The sequence below is a fragment of the Cyprinus carpio genome, chromosome A8 (genome assembly GCF_018340385.1).
Source record: "Cyprinus carpio isolate SPL01 chromosome A8, ASM1834038v1, whole genome shotgun sequence".
Classification (NCBI taxonomy): domain Eukaryota; kingdom Metazoa; phylum Chordata; class Actinopteri; order Cypriniformes; family Cyprinidae; genus Cyprinus; species Cyprinus carpio.
In genome coordinates this window covers 7,147,679-7,165,118 of record NC_056579.1, presented here as the reverse complement: position 1 = coordinate 7,165,118, position 17,440 = coordinate 7,147,679, and the positions used below count along the sequence as shown (strand labels likewise).

The 17,440-nt window shown below is 36.7% G+C and overlaps 3 protein-coding genes across 7 annotated transcripts; 2 read left to right on the top strand and 1 right to left on the bottom strand.

Annotated features, from left to right (window-relative positions):
- Window positions 1-19: 19 nt before the first annotated feature.
- On the top strand, window positions 20-1,540 carry LOC109059279 (NADH dehydrogenase [ubiquinone] 1 beta subcomplex subunit 11, mitochondrial-like). The gene is made up of 3 exons (XM_019076466.2): window positions 20-291; window positions 671-804; window positions 1,216-1,540. The coding sequence occupies exons 1-3, from the start codon at window positions 100-102 to the stop codon at window positions 1,343-1,345; spliced, it is 456 nt and encodes a 151-aa protein (XP_018932011.2). The 5' UTR covers window positions 20-99; the 3' UTR covers window positions 1,346-1,540.
- A 917-nt stretch (window positions 1,541-2,457) lies between these two features.
- Window positions 2,458-11,905, top strand: LOC109059285 (rho-related GTP-binding protein RhoA-A-like). Of its 2 annotated transcripts, XM_042761878.1 has the most exons (6): window positions 2,538-2,610; window positions 2,681-2,819; window positions 4,350-4,505; window positions 9,716-9,836; window positions 9,973-10,103; window positions 10,262-11,905. In XM_042761878.1, the coding sequence occupies exons 2-6, from the start codon at window positions 2,811-2,813 to the stop codon at window positions 10,433-10,435; spliced, it is 591 nt and encodes a 196-aa protein (XP_042617812.1). In that variant the 5' UTR covers window positions 2,538-2,610; window positions 2,681-2,810; the 3' UTR covers window positions 10,436-11,905. The 2 variants fall into 2 exon arrangements, with proteins under 2 accessions (XP_042617813.1, XP_042617812.1); XM_042761879.1 differs by lacking the exon at window positions 2,681-2,819 and having other exon boundaries at window positions 2,458-2,610.
- LOC109098510 (nudix hydrolase 24, chloroplastic-like) lies at window positions 11,717-15,670 on the bottom strand. Of its 4 annotated transcripts, none has more exons than XM_042761874.1 (8): window positions 15,487-15,670; window positions 14,804-15,042; window positions 14,056-14,137; window positions 13,838-13,968; window positions 13,188-13,306; window positions 12,589-12,721; window positions 12,272-12,368; window positions 11,717-12,134 (listed from the first exon to the last, which is right to left on the bottom strand). In XM_042761874.1, exons 1-8 carry the CDS (start codon window positions 15,548-15,550, stop codon window positions 12,088-12,090), a joined length of 912 nt encoding a protein of 303 aa, XP_042617808.1. In that variant the 5' UTR covers window positions 15,551-15,670; the 3' UTR covers window positions 11,717-12,087. The 4 variants fall into 4 exon arrangements, with proteins under 4 accessions (XP_042617808.1, XP_042617811.1, XP_042617807.1 ...); XM_042761877.1 differs by having other exon boundaries at window positions 14,056-14,119; XM_042761873.1 differs by having other exon boundaries at window positions 11,717-12,368.
- Between the last annotated feature and the right edge of the window lie 1,770 nt (window positions 15,671-17,440).

Sequence of the window (17,440 nt, the reverse complement as noted above, 5' to 3'; positions counted from 1 at the left end):
GGTAAGGTTCACTGAAAAAAACTCATTTTAACCCGGAAAAAAATAACCTGGAACAGTGGGTGTCTCGAAACAGCTCCTGCTACGGAGAAATCGGGGAAAATGGCTTCACGCCTGAGCCGAATCTGGCCCACCCTGTCCCGGGTTCGTTTGAGCGCGGCGCTCGGGAGCCGCTGCGTGTCGCAGACGCCGAAATCCAGCGCGTCTAACGCGGCGGTGGCGTCTGATCTGCAGCCCGTGTCTCCCGCTGCTCAGGACAGTCATGGACACGCAGAGGTCAGCCAGTTTGAGAAGGTAAGAGGACCATAAAAACATGTGTATGATTCATCTACAGTAATTAACAGTGGGGTATAATTAGCAAACGGGGACTGAATACTGCAAGGCTTCTTAAATCTTAGTCTAAACTGTATCAAGTCTGACGTGCATGTTTACATTGTGCACTGTATGATCCTAATCCAATATTGTATTTTTTTTTCTTGTTATATGCATTGAATTGCATAATGCAAAAGCTGTGCCTGCTAAGTTTCTATTTATTCTGTTCTATTCTATTGTATTCTGTTCTATTATTTTAAGTTGTTATAATGTTGGTGCTATGATCGCGCTGTAATATTTCTGTTAACTTGTTTTTGCATGCAGGTTTATAAATGGCAAATGTTCATCTTTGTCTTTTCAGAATCCAGATTTCCATGGCTTCCATCATCACGACTCTTTTGTGGATGAATGGAACATGAGGTTGGCGTTTTTCTTTGGCATTTCTGTGGCCATTGTTATTGGAGGGACTTTCATCCACTATTTACCAGATCATGGGTAAGTGCATGAACGAATTGATTGTGAATTTTGCACAGAGTGCAGTGATTGACCAATCTGAGTGTAATACCCTTAATGCATATGTTTTTATATATCATGAGTGAACCACGAACCATGAAACTAGGCACAAGATGAAGTCCCCCCAAAAAATGTGTAAAGGTTTATCTTAATTTTAAGATATGAATCTCCTTCTTTAAAACTTGGAAAAAGCATATAGCTATTAAATAATGCAGTGTGGAGGCTCATATATCATTGTAATTTCAAGCTATTTCTATCTTGACCTACATTAATTGACTAATTAATGGTTTGATTAGATGCATTGGTCTTCAAGTGTGCATTTTCCATTGTTTTATTTAATTTAAAGGTTTTTTTATTGTAATGTACATTGTCTGTCTTGTTTTTCTCCTCTAGTATGAGGCATTGGGCTCGTCGGGAAGCTGAAAGGTTGATCAAACAGAGGGAATCCCAGGGTCTTCCCCTCATGACTGAAAATTACTACGATCCCAGCACAATTGTTCTCCCCTCCTCTGGAGAGGAGTAGACAACATTTTGTCAATAATAATTGCTGTTCATTTTTGTTTCATTGTACATTTGTCTCCATTCGACTATATTATAATAAAAAAAAGTTATAATATAGTGGTTTGTGGTATTTTCAACTAATACTTGAAGAAGCGTGAACCTGTAGCTTTTTGTTTTCAAGTGTATGGGTGTAACAATAAAGTTAAGTGTTTATGCACGTCGTTTTATGTAAACTTTCTTATTTTAATGATTGTGCTATTAAAAGCATGTAAGGCTAAGTATTACAGACAGGGTCAAAGTATTTTTATGCTGTATAACAACTGAAAGTTGTTGGTTTGTGGTGCAATATAAAGGTGGGCATAGAAACTCAGATATTTTAAAAAATGTTACGTATCATACCTCGGCTATAATTACAAGAAAATAATGTTTTAAACAGGATTGTGACAATGCAAAATTTTAAGAGAATGGGTTTTTCAAAATGTCATAAACACTTTAGATCTGCATTTTGTTATGTAAAACGTCAAAACAAGGAAACTGGATGTGGACTAGTCCAGAAGATAAATGATCACAAATAGTCTTTATATATATATATATATATATATCATTCACCATATTAGTTTCTTGTGAAACTAGTCTGAAACAGAACGACATTTAATGAATTGTTTTTATGAAGAAGCCACATATCAGTCATTCAGTATATTTATTGAAGAAACATAAATACTGTACATCAGTGGAACATTAAAGAGCATCTACACAAAACTTCAGATATAAAAAGGGGGAAAATAACATAACCAAAAAAAAACACACAGTAAAATGTATTAATTAATTACAAATAAGTATATATATATATATATATATATATATATATATATATATATATATATATATATAAAATGGGGAAACATTGGCAAATAGAGGATGTAAATTGATGTATTGGAGACACTAATGATTTGAATTGAATTGAACGCTTTTATTGTCATTGTATTTTTCTGCATACAACGAAATTAGGAGAATATTAGTGTCTTGCACTGTTTTAGGACTCTGGCATATATTATTTTATTAGTTAAATAAAGAGATTTAAGAAGAAAGTCTGTTTCAGCTAAGAAGTCATTCAATAAATATGTTGCTGTTCTCCTGCTTTTGGACGTCGCTTCTGCGTCTCTGCTTTTGATTGGTGGAAACGATCGAGAATGGGCGTGTCTTAGCGGCGTGGCACCGTCTGCGGGGCGGGGCCTTGGGGTCGTACAGGAAAAGATAAAGAAAGCGAGGACATCGGTAACAAAAACGGTAAATACTCACACAAAAACACCTCTGGTTTTTACAATCGATATGTTTACTAATTTCCCATATGTTCTAGAGCCAATACCGCAGATAACCCGTTTTAAAAACCACTCCAGTGAGATAAAAGATGCTTTTTATATGCGGCTAGCTCAGTGCTAAAAGGCTAAGTGTGGTGATGATGATGACGGAAACGGACGAACAACAAGATGCCGAACGTGAGTTCATAAACGCATTAATGTCCGATGATCGCGACTATAACACGTCTGGAAAGTTTAATACTAGAAATGATTTGTGGATCCGGTAGAATCTAAGCCAAACGGTGTTCATTTTACACTTATGAGGGCGTGAGATGAGGCGTATAGGGAGTACACCGGAGACTGGTCCAGTTTGGCGCAGACTTGCGGCTGTTATAATCACTATCTCTAGATTATTATGCAATCACTTTAAACGGCTATTTTATCCCTCAATAAGCCTTCAGTCTAGTTAAATCAATGGTTGACTCATTGTCAAACTATAAAAGGTCACTTGTGCGAGATTATTTTGACCTGACTGCAGTCACAGTGAGTCTAAATGTATGTTTTGACGGCGCTGATCAGTGAATTGAGTTGGGTGCGGTGTGTTGTGACAGCAGCTGGGAGGTGTGTGTGTGTGTGTGAGGAGGGGTTGATGCTGCAGTGCTATAATGACACAAGAATCCACAAGATCATTAAAATGGCTGAAATATGAATGTAAACGGGGAAAGATCCCTAATAAGCTCACTTGTTTTATTTGGAAATATAAGACATAAAAATCTGAGATAAATTATTTGTTTCTAACTCAAACCAACCAAGAACCTGTTTTTCTTATCCATTAGTAATTTAAGTGACTGATTAATAAATAAACGCAACTTTATATTATTTATTAATTTTTTAATTTATTTGGTATTTAAAACCATGGATAATTCATAAGTGCATGTTAGTTGCCATTATAGAGCAAGATCAATTACTAAAATGTTTGTAATCATATTAATGTTCATGCTTTGTCTCTAATTACAACTATTTATTTTTTTTAATCTTGTTGTATATCAAGTGCTGAAACTGTAATACATGTTTGTCCATTCTGATCAGTAGTTCTTTTATTAAATGTTAATTAATCAAAACGGAAGTGTTTAAACACGTTTTTATAATATGTGAAATATTTATATAAAGAATAGTGGGCTTATATGTAACACAGGTGGCTTTAAATGGTGCACATGTTCTTGTAAGACAAGTCCAGACTCACGCTTGCAAATAAAGCACTTAATTTTGTTGGTTTATGACAAAACAAAACACACATTAGATAAAACTTTCTTAGATAAGATTAAAGAGATTATTATTATCTTTGATTTAATACTGTTTTTGAGAATTTGAGATGTTTCTAAATTGTATTTAATCAAGACAGTTACAAGGAATCATATAATTCGATCCAGTTTTTTTTCCCAGTTACTTTAAAAGTCTGTTCAAACACTGATACTTCAGACTCATGACAATAAAGTTATAGCTAGTTATGGGTAAATAATTTTTTTTCTTCTTCAAGAATGTCTGGAGTATTTCCACCTTCCATATGAAACAGTAGAAGAGGGCAGATAACACAAACAATTACTCTATTTATCAAAAAAGAAAGAAAGGTTTGATTTATGTAATAAAAATGGTTTCCAATTCCAGTGTAGGAACAATTTCCACCTGCCTCCTATAATTATTGGCTGATCTTTGCATTTTGTGTGACAGATGGCTGCAATTCGTAAGAAGCTTGTAATAGTTGGGGATGGAGCATGTGGAAAGACGTGTTTACTCATCGTTTTCAGTAAAGACCAGTTTCCTGAGGTCTACGTACCCACAGTGTTCGAGAACTATGTTGCTGATATTGAGGTGGACGGCAAACAGGTAAGAATGTCTCTTAACATCAAACCCAGAGTCACCACCACTCGTCTATTACAGCTTACATGCGTCTCTTCTGTAGCATGTTGAACTTTTGAAACGAGTAACTTCCTCAGATTGTTCACAAACTTCTTAATAGTGTTCTTCCTCTATTATTATTTTTGCATTTTTATGCAGAGTTCATTTGTGATGAATGGGGTTTATTTTGGGTCAACACTGAGTGATTGATTGTATTTTGCTGTTGTTGGAAGACGTGTCCATCTGTGAGATGATTAACTACAATTAATAATATATGTACAGTGGGGGAAATATTTATTTGATCCCCTGCTGATTTTGTAAGTTTGCCCACTTACAAAGAAATGAAGGGTCTGTAATTTTTATGGTAGGTTTATTTTAATGGATCGAGACAGAATATCAACCAAAATATCCAGAAAAAACACATTATATAAAGGTTAGAAATTGATTTGCATTTAAGTGATTGAAATAAGTATTTGATCCCCTACCAACCAGAAAGAATTCTGGCTCCCACATATTGGTTATGTGCCACTTTAAGAAGTTACTCTTAAAGTCAGCTTGTTAGGTGTATAAGACACCTGTCCACACAATCTGTATCTTCCATTCCAACCTCTCCTATCACCACGGGCAAGACCAAAGATCTGTCAAAGGATGTCAGAAACAAGATTGTAGATCTGCACAAGGCTGGAATGGGGTACAAGACCATCAGCAAAGAAGCTTGGTGAGAAGGAGACAACTGTTGATGTGATTATTCTATAATGGAGGAAATACAAAACAACCATAAGTCAGCCTTGTTCTGGAGCTCCCTGCAAGATCTTGCCTCATGGGGTAAGGATGCTCATGAGAAAGGTGAGGGATCAGCCCCAAACTACACGGGAGGAGCTTGTTGATGATCTTAAGGCAGTTGGGACCACAGTCACCAAGCAAACCACTGGTAACAACACACTACGCTGCAATAGTCTGAAATCCTGCAGCGCCCGCAAGGTCCCGCTGCTCATGTACAGGCCCATTTAAAGTTTGCCAAAGAACATCTTAATGATTCAGAGAAGGCTTGGGAGAAAGTGCTGTGGTCAGATGAGCTCTTTGGTATTAACTCGACTCGCTGTGTTTGAAGGAAGAAAAATGTTGACTATGACCCCAAGAACACCATCCCTACGGTAAGCGCGGAGGTGAAAACATTATGCTTTGAGGCTGTTTTCTGCTTAGGGTACAGGACAACTTCAAATGGACGGGGCTATGTACTGTAAAATTTTGGACGAGAACCTCCTTCTTCAGCCAGAACACCGAAGATGGGTCATGGATGGGTCTTTAACCGCCAAGGAAACAAAGGAGTGGCTCAAGAAGAAGCACATTAAGGTCATGAAGTGGCCTAGCCATTCTCCAGACCTCAGTCCTGTAGAAAATCTGTGGAGGGAGCTGAAACTTCGAGTTGCCAAACGACAGCCAAGAAACCTTAAGGATTTAGAGAGGATCTATAAAGAGGAGTGGATCAAAATCCCTCCTGAGATGTGTGCAAACCTGGTGACCAACTCTTACCTCTGTGCTTGCCAACAAGGGTTTCTGCACCAAGTACTAAATCATTTTTACTTGGGGATCAAATACTTATTTCACTTACTGAAATGCAAATCAATTTCTAACCTTTATATAATGTGTTTTTTTTTCTGGATTGTTTGGTTGGTATTCTGTCTCTATCCGTTAAAACAGTGGTTCCCAAAGTGGGGGTCGCGACCCACCCCGGCGCAGGGGTCGCGAGATGATTTCTATAAAAAAATTGGAAAAAATATATAGGCCCTATATATTTTTGTTGCAATTAATTTAACCCTTTCGCACATACGATCACACCGGTGTGATCAGTCTAGACTGGTCCCTGGAGTGTACGATCACACCGGTCAGTGTATGACGTGAAATTCAAATGTGCTCTCGCGCGTTGGCTGGCGATGAGCCAGAGACAGGCGCGCTCAGAGCTGTCATCAGAACTTTTCAGTGTTTTCAACCACATAATGTTTATTTTAGGTTTCAGACATATACGTACTAAAAAAAACAATACATTTAGAGTTTGTAAAATACACACTGATGTCAAAGGACGAGGCAATAATAATCCTTTCCATTATAATTAGACACGTTTTATGCATATCAGATACACATTGTGTAAGTAACTTTAAAGTTTACTCTATTATTCTCCCAGTTCACCATCCACTTACTTTTATGTATTTCGGGAGAAGTGGATGAATTCACGTGTTGTAAATCCAACAGATCCGATTCTCTGAACTGCAGTCTGCGGCACAAACTAAGATGGCGGCGCCCATCGCGCATACAGCTCAACTAACGCGATCATTATAAAGGTGTTTAAACAACAAAAAACACTTCCACTTGCATATATTTGAAAATCGGAATATCAGCTATTTCATGCCATATCTAACAAATTTGTGAATATTTTGAATAAAAAAGGAAAAATGACATAAAAGCAGATCATCATTCATTCAGCTCTGTTGTTTCTGCAGTGTGTCACGTGACAAGCAATGACGCGTCACCATGGGAACCATAAAGTGACACATCTAAATAACGATCGCCTTGAAAAACTCATGCTGGGGGGTCAGCCAGAATATTTTAAACTTACGTGTGAAAGGGTTAATTCAATACTTGTTAAATGGTGTTTGCAGAAAAGTCTGATACAAATAAAAAAATATATATTATATATATATATATAACAATGCAATTCAAATAAATAAATAAACAATTTTGTAAATTTGTCCCGGACATTACGAGATTACGTAAGCGTCAATCACAATCAAGTTACGTACGTACATCACGCGCAAGCAACACAACGTAACCCGCTGTTTGCTAAAGTTAAAGGTGTTTGGAGGCTCCAAAAAAAAGGGGTTGTTGAGGGGGGGGGGGTGCGGGGTCGCGGGGGCAGCAGCGCATTTATCATGGGGGTCGCGGGCTCAAAAGTTTGGGAACCCCTGCGTTAAAATAAACCTACCATAAAAATTACAGACCCTTCATTTCTTTGTAAGCGGGCAAACTTACAAAATCAGCAGGGGATCAAATAAATATTTCCCCCATTGTATATTTATATAAATACATTATAGAACTATAGTTAAAATATACAATATTTAACATGTACTACCATTCAAAAGCCTGGGGTCTGTGAGACTTTTAAATGTTTTTGGAAAAAATCTTATGCTCACCATGGCTGCATTTATTTGATTAAAAAAAATCAGTATAAACAGTAATATTCCAAAATAGTATTACAATTTAAAAATAACATTTTCTATTTTTTATTTCTATTTTAATATATAATTATAATTTATTTCTGTCATGCAACGCTGAATTTTCAGCATCATTACTCCAGTCTTCAGTGTCAGATGATCCTTCAGAAATCATTCTATTATGCTGATTTGCTGCTCCAACATTTCTTATCAATGATGTTAAAAACAGTTGTCCTGCTCAATATGTTTGTCCTCCAGTGCTCAGAATTCTTTGTTGAACATCCAAGTATTTTTGTGAATAATATTTTTTAGTGGTGCAACGGATCACAAAACTCACGGTTCGTATCATATTACAGATTTTGAGTCACGGATCGGATCAGCAAAAAAATATTTTGTGAAAGCTTACTTTAAAGGGATACTTCACCCCAAAATGAAAATTTTGTCATTAATCACTTACCCCCATGTCGTTCCAAACCCGTAAAAACTCAGTTCGTCTTTGGAACACAATTTAGGATATTTTGGATGAAAACCGGGAGGCTTGAGACTGTCCCATAGACTAACAAGTAAAAAACATTGTAAACGTCCAGAAAAGGTATGAAAGTCGTCGTCAGAATACTCCATCTGCCATCAGATGTGCAATCTGGGTTATGGAGCAACAGGGAACACTTTTTGTAAGCGAAGAAAACAAAAATAATGACTTTATTCGACAATTCCTTTGTCAACAGTCTCCTCTGTGTCTCCTCATATCTCCTCATTATGCTGCGTATGCTCTTCTGTATCATCCGTGCCACAAGGATGCGCTGTTTTCTTTCAGATCAAAGCTAAATACATGTAGAAACAGCGCATCCTTGTGGTGCCGATGATACAGAAGAGCATACGCAGCATACGGTGATATGAAGAGACACAGAGGAGACTGTTGACAAAGGAATTATTAAATAAAAAAGTGTTCCCGTCGCTTCATATAACCCAGATTGCACGTCTGATGGCAGATGAAGTATTCTGATGACGACTTTTATACCTTTTCTGGACCTTGACACTGTTATTTACTTGGCAGTCTATGGGACAGTCACAGGCCCCCAGGTTTTCATCCAAAATATCAAAAATTGTGTTCCGAAGATGAAAAGAGCATTTATGGGTTTGGAACGATATGGGGGTAAGTGATTAATGACAAAATTTTCATTTTGGGGTGGAGTATCCCTTTAAGTACTTCTATAACACAGCAAAAACTACTAGCTTATCTAATAAAGCTAGTAATAAAACAAGAACAATTACACAAATTACAAGCATAGATGAATGCAACAAAACACAGTTACAAATAAAGTCAGTAACAGTAGCATTCAGGTGCAGAAATGTAATAATTAAGTGTAAAATAACACAATAATGCTCCCTGCACAAGTTATATACCGATTCATCTTTGTTAGAACTGTGGTGTTATTTGATTAGCAGACAGAAACAGGTATTTATTGCTGTCACTGTAAGACCAAATGCACGGACCCAATACTGACACACATCCGGTTTCTTTCTCAGCTGTTTATGTTCACTCAAGACATAACTGACTGTGTTTACTAGAATATTTGCCAAAATGGGTATTTTAACATAACTTTGTGTGTATGTGAAAGAGGAATCGGTGTCTCTCTCTGTGCGTGTGCAGCGGCTGAGCGCACAGAAAACAGCGCTTGAGTTAAAATAGCTTGAATGTGTAAACTTTCACTCTATGATGGTTAAACTTAACAGTTAATCCACAAATCACATGCATGCCAAACCGTGCAGCCTGATCTGTACGGATCATGGATCCTCTAAGATCCGTTGCACTCCTAATATTCTTTTGAATACTTCATTTAAATTTGTGACACTGAACAAGTGGACTTTGGATCATTCTCAAATATTCTCAAACTTTGTGTTCATGCAGCTCAAGTACTGCTATATGCTTAGAAATGCATGTTTATTTGTTTAATCACTTTTTACAATTTTTAATCATTTTGTTGGCAGGTGGAACTAGCTCTATGGGATACAGCTGGACAAGAGGACTACGACAGGCTGAGGCCCCTGTCCTACCCAGACACGGATGTCATCCTCATGTGCTTTTCCATAGACAGTCCTGACAGTTTGGGTAAGATGATCTGTTTCTGCAGTGGCCAGTCTTTAATATTAACTATATATATTTAATAATATATATTTAAATATTTTATACAGTAAGACCACATTCCTGTAGTCACTGTATTGAAAACCATACTCTATTCACACAGAGAATATCCCAGAAAAATGGACGCCGGAGGTAAAACATTTCTGTCCAAATGTTCCAATAATTCTGGTGGGTAATAAAAAAGATTTACGGAATGATGATCACACTCGACGGGAGCTGCTGAAGATGAAACAGGTGTGTGAGCTAACACTTTCTTTTTTATAAAACAGTCACTATATTTTTATGGAAATAACATAAAAACAAGTTCTATAGAAAAACTTGAAAAATTGCTGTTATTGCCGTGTCATGTTGTAGTGTACTAATGCCCTGTCTATGCTTTCTTCCTTGAACAGGAACCAGTTAAACCAGAGGAAGGGCGAGACATGGCTAATCGCATCAATGCCTTCGGCTACCTTGAGTGTTCAGCTAAAACTAAGGAGGGCGTGAGGGAAGTGTTCGAAATGGCCACAAGAGCGGCACTCCAAGCCAAAAAACGTGGCAAGAAGAATCCCTGCACTTTGCTATAGAGAATGAGAGAGAAAAAGAAAAGAACGAGGGAGGGAAAGGGGTAACCAAACTAGGCCAAGGAAAATGAAAGAGCTATAAAAGTTCGCAAATAGAGGGAAGAAACGCCCCTAGTGTTAATTATGTACTCAGGGGTCAGGGAGGGTCATTTTCAATCCAGGCCAAAGGAAACTACAAGAAGATAGTAGGGACAACTGCACCGGCAAAAAGGGACTTAAACATTTTTATGGCCATCAGTCCTCTTTCAAATCAAGATTAGTTGACCTTAAGCCTTCAGACTGATCACAAGCGTAAGGATAGTCTGTATGTAGGGTAAAGACTGACATGGTTTTACAGTGGCTCACAATCACTGATTGCTTTTGGGGTGGGATTATATGCGATGTATTCTTTAGCACATCTTCTTCTTAGAAGATCAGCACTGTTAGCAAGAACAGAAACAAACGACTTGGTCTAAAAAGATTCCTTTTTTGGCACCAAGTGCATTATTCAGGGTGTATAAGGCATTAGTTAGTACCCTACATCATGTATGCGATATGTCAAGCAGGGAGTTGTTTTTTTGGATCACGACATTGGCCACACAACGTTATACTCTAATGATCCCCTTTATAAACCTCCCAGGAACCCAGTGCCGTCTTATGTAAAAGATTCATGCATGTCCTTCATACTACGATTTTCTGTTTATGATCTTTTTTTCCTACATTAACATGCTAATACTGTTGGTTAACACAAGCGGTTCCTCTGTGCCCTCCTGTCCTGTTGCAAAATTGGCGGTTTAGTCACTGGTTTAAAATAGCTGAAATAGTGGTAGCCTTACAAATCTTTATTCTAATAAGATTAAATATATCTTATCCTTTTTTTGCCATTTGCCTATAAAATTCAAAGTAAGATGCATTAAGCAATGATCATACTAATCAGCTTTTTTGTGAGTATTTTATGTGCTTGCTCATGTATTGTAATTAAAAAAAGAAAGACTTTGGGTTAATCGGCCTTTGTGGAGCTCAAAGCATAACCACAGCTTTGTATGTTCACTGTCAGACACTGGTCGATTTTGGCAATATATATATAAGTTTTATAAAAGGTGACAGTAACATAATTGTTGTTTATCTCACTGTATAAATGAGAAACTCCTTTTTCTTTTTCTCCTGTACTGTATGTTTTTCTTTTTTTTTTTTTGTGAAATTCTACTGGCTTATACTATATCGTTTTTGCGTATTTTACAAATTCTAGTATCTTAGAATTGAAAGTTTTAAAAGAAATAAAGAAGGAAAAAAGTAGCCAAAATGTGATTTTGAGAGAGCTGTTTAATGCCATATTATTAAATGCAAGTAATTTCTTAGAAGAGGTTCTGCATTTCATTGTAAGAAAAGAAAAAGAGCCTTTGATGCATCAATTATCTTTTGTATACCAGTGCATCTTTGGATTTCCACAGACTCATTTGAAATGTATTGAAAAAATAAATTCTTATAGGGTAACTTTGCTTGGGTCTTTATTTATATGTTTGCGTAAAATACTGTAAAATGTCTTCACCAGCTAGATGTGGTCTTCAGTAAACAAGTACACATGCTGACAATGTTAGGAGTTAAATGCAGAGGTAGATAACAAAAATACCAAACTGTTGCAGGTTGACACAGGCTTTAACACCATCAGTCAGTTTTTACAGTGATCTGTGCAATCCAGCCACAAATTCGTGATAATAGGGCTCTGAAATGAGAGAACGTAAGTCACAGCCTTTCTCATGTTAAACTTATCATTTAAAAGTATATAAATTACATGCTATCAAATTCTAATCTCAAATTCTACCAGGTGACCTGATATCTGACCTCCACTGTGTAACAAACCTGAGTCTGGCTCAATGATGGCATGTCTGATGAGGAAGTCCAGAACCACCATGGCACAGTTCGGCTTAAACTCCTCACTGACCAGGAGATCTTTCACCTGAAATCAACACGTGACACACAGGAGAATGGGGGTAAGATGTGCCACCCCTTAGTCTAGATAACTGCACATATTTTAAAAAGCTGCCTGACTGAAAAGTAACTATTTTCTATGCTAAAACTTTTTGCATGTCAAAGTACGTTTTCATGTTCAAAATACATTTTATGTCAAAGTAAACTTTATATAAAATACATTACATGGCATTCCAACCTAAAATCACCTTCTCTATTGGATAGTAGTAAAACGCTTGCACTTCTCCGTCTCCAATGTGAGGCTGAAAATTGAGAGGCAGCTCTAAATCGAAAACAAACTGACACTCAGGAAATATTCCTTCGTCATCTTCGTAGGTGTAGCTACAGAGAAAAGAGACAGAGGGAGGCATGAACTGGAGATTCAAGATTGCAGAACGCCTTTTAATTTAGCTAAACATAGTGAACAGTTTCCAGGCAGAAATGGTTCATGTGACAGGCATTCATGTCTTTGATCACACTGACGTGTTCGAAGCCTGCATCAAACTTGAATTCTGGTCATCTCTTCATTTGTGCGCACAGAATATTCCTCTGGAAACCTACCAGTTGGAGGCTATTTCTGGCATTTCTGCTGTATTAAGCAGTCTCTCTTGCAGGAGAGTTGAGAGAGTTTATATCTACCCTGGTATCTGGGAAAGGTTTTGAATGGGGGAAACTGTACCATGTATTTTAATATTAAAAATCAGCATTAAACCAATTGCTTTTGTGCTTCGTAATAGTTCTAAATTATCTGTAATGACCTAACCTAAATAGTGGTATAGAAGAAAAAGAAAAAAAAGGATTTAAGCACCTCACAGTTCCCACAGGACGCGCTTGCTCTGCCAGGCCTGGAGGGATGCAGGCCTCCTCTTCACACTCTTTAACCATGGTATGCCTTACACTACAGCCTGCTGCCAGTCCTCCAGCTGCCTGAGTGATAAATCAACTCCTTTAAAGACCCCATTACATCAAAATAGCTTTGAGGTAATCTTTATGCTAGTGTACTTACAATTTATAGCAAATATTACTCTGTATGTTTATATATATAGATTATTTTCTTGCTAATGTTTGGGATACAGGGTAAGTACAATTAAAATCTTACTTGGGGAAATTCCCGCAAAAATTAAAAACAGTCCAAACATAAATTCCATAGGCAACAGACTTTCAAAACCCCACACAAAGGCAAAATACAATACACAAGTGTTTAAAGTGCTGTATGTACTAATAAAATAAGTGTAATTAAACTGCAGCAGTACAAATGTAGCACTAACATAATTGGAGGGATCCTTGAGGTCCAGTACTGAAGTGCTGAAGTCAAATGAGTGTGTAGTGTGAAGGAGTCATAGATCTATGTGTTAGAAGTAACAGTGTGATTCATCATACTGTTGACTCAACCTGTGGTGTAAGTTTGGTTTGTCACTTCTTGTAATGAGCTGATTAATAAGTTTATTAATAAATTACCATGTTGTCCAGTCTTCCTGGATACGTCTGTTTGGTCAGAGATCGTCGTGCTAGCCACATATTAAGGTTGCCACTTGAATCCTGAGTGTAGCCGTTGACATGGACGCCGTATCGTTTCACTCCAAACAGACCTGCGTTTGAGCATTATTTATAAACAGCTATAAGTGTCACTGTCTGTGACAAAGCAGAAGCATGAAATTAATATTTCATTAACATACTTGTAGCTGCTCTCTCCATATACATCAACGGAGGGTCGCAATACCTGGGCATCACAGCATATTGCTGAAAATAAAATTCATCCTACGTCAAAAGTGAGGAACAAATCAGGATTTATAAAGGCAAGAACTGCTATGAAAATGTATGTCTGTATATGGCAACTTAAAGGCTTGCCTACAAAGTTTTTGTGTTCAAATTTAACAGTAATTAAAATAATCCAATTTTAATTAAGTATATAATCTGATCCAATTAAATGTTTATTATAATGCAAGAATAAACAGAAAATCACAATATGCATTAATATTATTTTACGCACAAATGAGCAACTGCTTTGTGATAATTGTCACTGAAATGAATTCGAAAAAAATTTAATTGAATTTGATCTGATGCACTTGTTCACATTGAGCTTCAATTTAAGATGAACTAAATCTGAAACTAAAACTAAATTGTTACCTGAAATAAAGTAACCGTTAACTGAAATCAAATAAAATGTAAAAAAAATGATTTCACATAGTTGCCAAGGCGATATTTCTAATTTCCGTTTAATTTAACTTGATGTATTTAAATAACTAAAACTGAAATAAAATTAATAAAAACTATATAGACATTTATAAAATAAACAAAGACTACTAAAAAAGGACAAAACCACACAACAACGATTAAACTTGAACTAAAATTAAAATGAAAAATAAAAATTTAAACCAGCTGCCCAAGGATAAGGGTATGTAGCATGTACCAGAGATGTCTGACCTCATCTCTCCAGCCTATGAGACAGGTGAATGATGCCTCTCTCCTCAGCTCCTGCAAGACCTCATCCACAGCCACTGATCTGCTCTCAAATGTGTCCAGCCCAGAGCAGAAGGTTATAGCGCTTCCATATGGTCTGAAGACAGCAGGAAAGCGACCAAGAATTGATGCAACTTTTGGGGAAATCCATCCAACCTGTTCTCCAGCCACCTCAAAACGTAGACAGCTCTCTAAACTAGAACCTGGAATAAATCAATGCGAAATGAATGAATGCACTTGTATATGAATTGCACTTGTATATAATATTATTACATTAGTCAATTGTAAACAACAAAAATAAAATGTTTTCCTTGCACCTTGAATACAGAATAGTGTACAGAACTTCAAAAAAAAGTATAAAAAAAATCAATATTAATTATTTACTTTTTTTAGGTTTTCTTGACATTTACATTTTTTTTTTTTTTTTTTTTTTTACAAATTAAATTTTGGAGTCATGGATATATAGTAGTCGTCTTTACTCGTTACAAATCTTTTGATTCAGAAAAAGAAATTTCAAACTGAATCGAATTTTAATGTTTTTTTACAGATCAAGTAGGATTTCATTGACCTATATATGACATGTGAATTCATGCTGGATCACATGCATATGGATTGTTCTGTCATATGATTCTTTAATATTTCCCCACCTGGTAGATGAAAGTTATTCATTCGACGCAGGAGTTGTAGCATTTTCTCCGACCACGAAGCCATTCTGTCGATTTCACACGTGTAAGAGTTAATTGTCCGTTCAGAAAGCGTGCATTATAATTTTAGGGGATTTGCGCTTGATTAGTCGTTGACATGCTGTCATACACCCACGGGATTCATGCTCGCCTCCATTGTTACAGTTCCTGTTGATGTGAGCGCTGATTGGGTGGCAGGTTCTGTTGATCTGCGCGCTGATTGGTTGAAGCTCTGCTCACACGTGTTTCTCTATGGTTTCTCCACTAGAGGGCGACTGTAGATCAAAACAAAGGCCGCTCAGAATGTTACTGGACCAAAATGCTTTGTAATGAATGTATGCTGAATATTCAACACTGAATCACAGGTCATGTTATAGCTATGGGAAAAGGGTTATTGATCAATTATGTTCTGTGGGTCTTCAGTAATTTGACGAGTTTACATCATATAATCTTTGTGACACCGCCTTGGCACAGACAGTGAGATAAGATCAGTTTATATACCATCCTTTTGAGATTGACAGAATTAAATGAACATGCTTATTTATATGTCTATAAAAAGTGACAATTGGTTAAACAACCTAATGCGAATGATAAAGTAAGTCATGGCCCATTAGTTTTTTATTCACAGGGTCTTTACATTGATTCCTCCAGACTAAAATCCTTAAAATATTAACCACAATTTCCACCAAAACACCAACTTTCAATGGCATTTTTGCCTTAAGCTATGCATCATTTCCATGCCCAGGCATAGATACATTAGCTACAGTTGAATTACAGTCATATAGTCTACTGCTTTTGTGCCAGTGAACAACAGGATTTATCCAAACCCTAACAAAGATATCCATTGCAGATACAGACAGAGAGGGAGAGAGGGACAGCAAAAGTGTTGGTTTCATTGCATTGCTGTAATCTACACCACAATTTTGGGGTCAGATCTCCCTCTGTGCACTAAAAATATACAGACAGTAATCACTGTTGTTAGATTACTCAAAAATAACAACTATCAATCTACCTATCAATCAATCAATAAAACCAAACATCTACCAACCTAACAACCAAAGATAATATATATCTATCTATCTATCTATCTATCTATCTATCTATCTATCTATCTATCTATCTATCTATCTATCTATCTATCTATCTATCTATCTATCTATCTATCTATCTATCTATCTATCTATCATTCTGTTATTCTAGCTACCTCTTTTTGTTCTGTCATTCTTTCATTCTGTTGATCAGTCATGCTATCTATCGTTCTGTCTGTCTGTTGTTCCGTCTATCTATTGTTCTATCTATCTTTTATTCTGTCATTCTATCTGTCTTGGGTCAGTCACGTTCTCTAAACAGTCTGGGTGGCAGATATATCGTGTTCTCGACAGGCTTGGCTCCAGCTGTGTGTGTGGACGGATGGGGAATTCTAGGCAAAAGTAAACACTGATTCTCAAGTAGTCATGAAGAAAATGAACGCACTAGACTGTTTGCTGTCTGGGGTTGGCTTACTTGAGTTGTATATCAAAGCATATTTTTGGAAGCGTCTTCAAATACACTCTCATTCCAAAAGCGGACCACAGATGAAGGATGTTGCTAAAATGATATCTGTGTTATTTGTTTATATCATTTATATCTGGTCTAATCTGTTTTTTTGGTCAGACTCTGAGCAGGTGTATGTGGTAAACCCAAAGGCAGGAAGATGTGGGTGGCGTGTTTACCTGTTTTAAATGATTGTTTGTCTTCTTGAACATTCAGAGTTTTTATTTTTGAATAAAAGACAGGAAGCTCAGGGCATGTCTAGAGGGTAGTGCTACATCAAATTGCTTAATAATCTTCTGTGTGGGAGGCAAAAACAAAGAAAGGCTATAACAAACTGGAGTGTAGGAGATGCAAACAGAATTAAGTAGAACTAAATTACTTACTT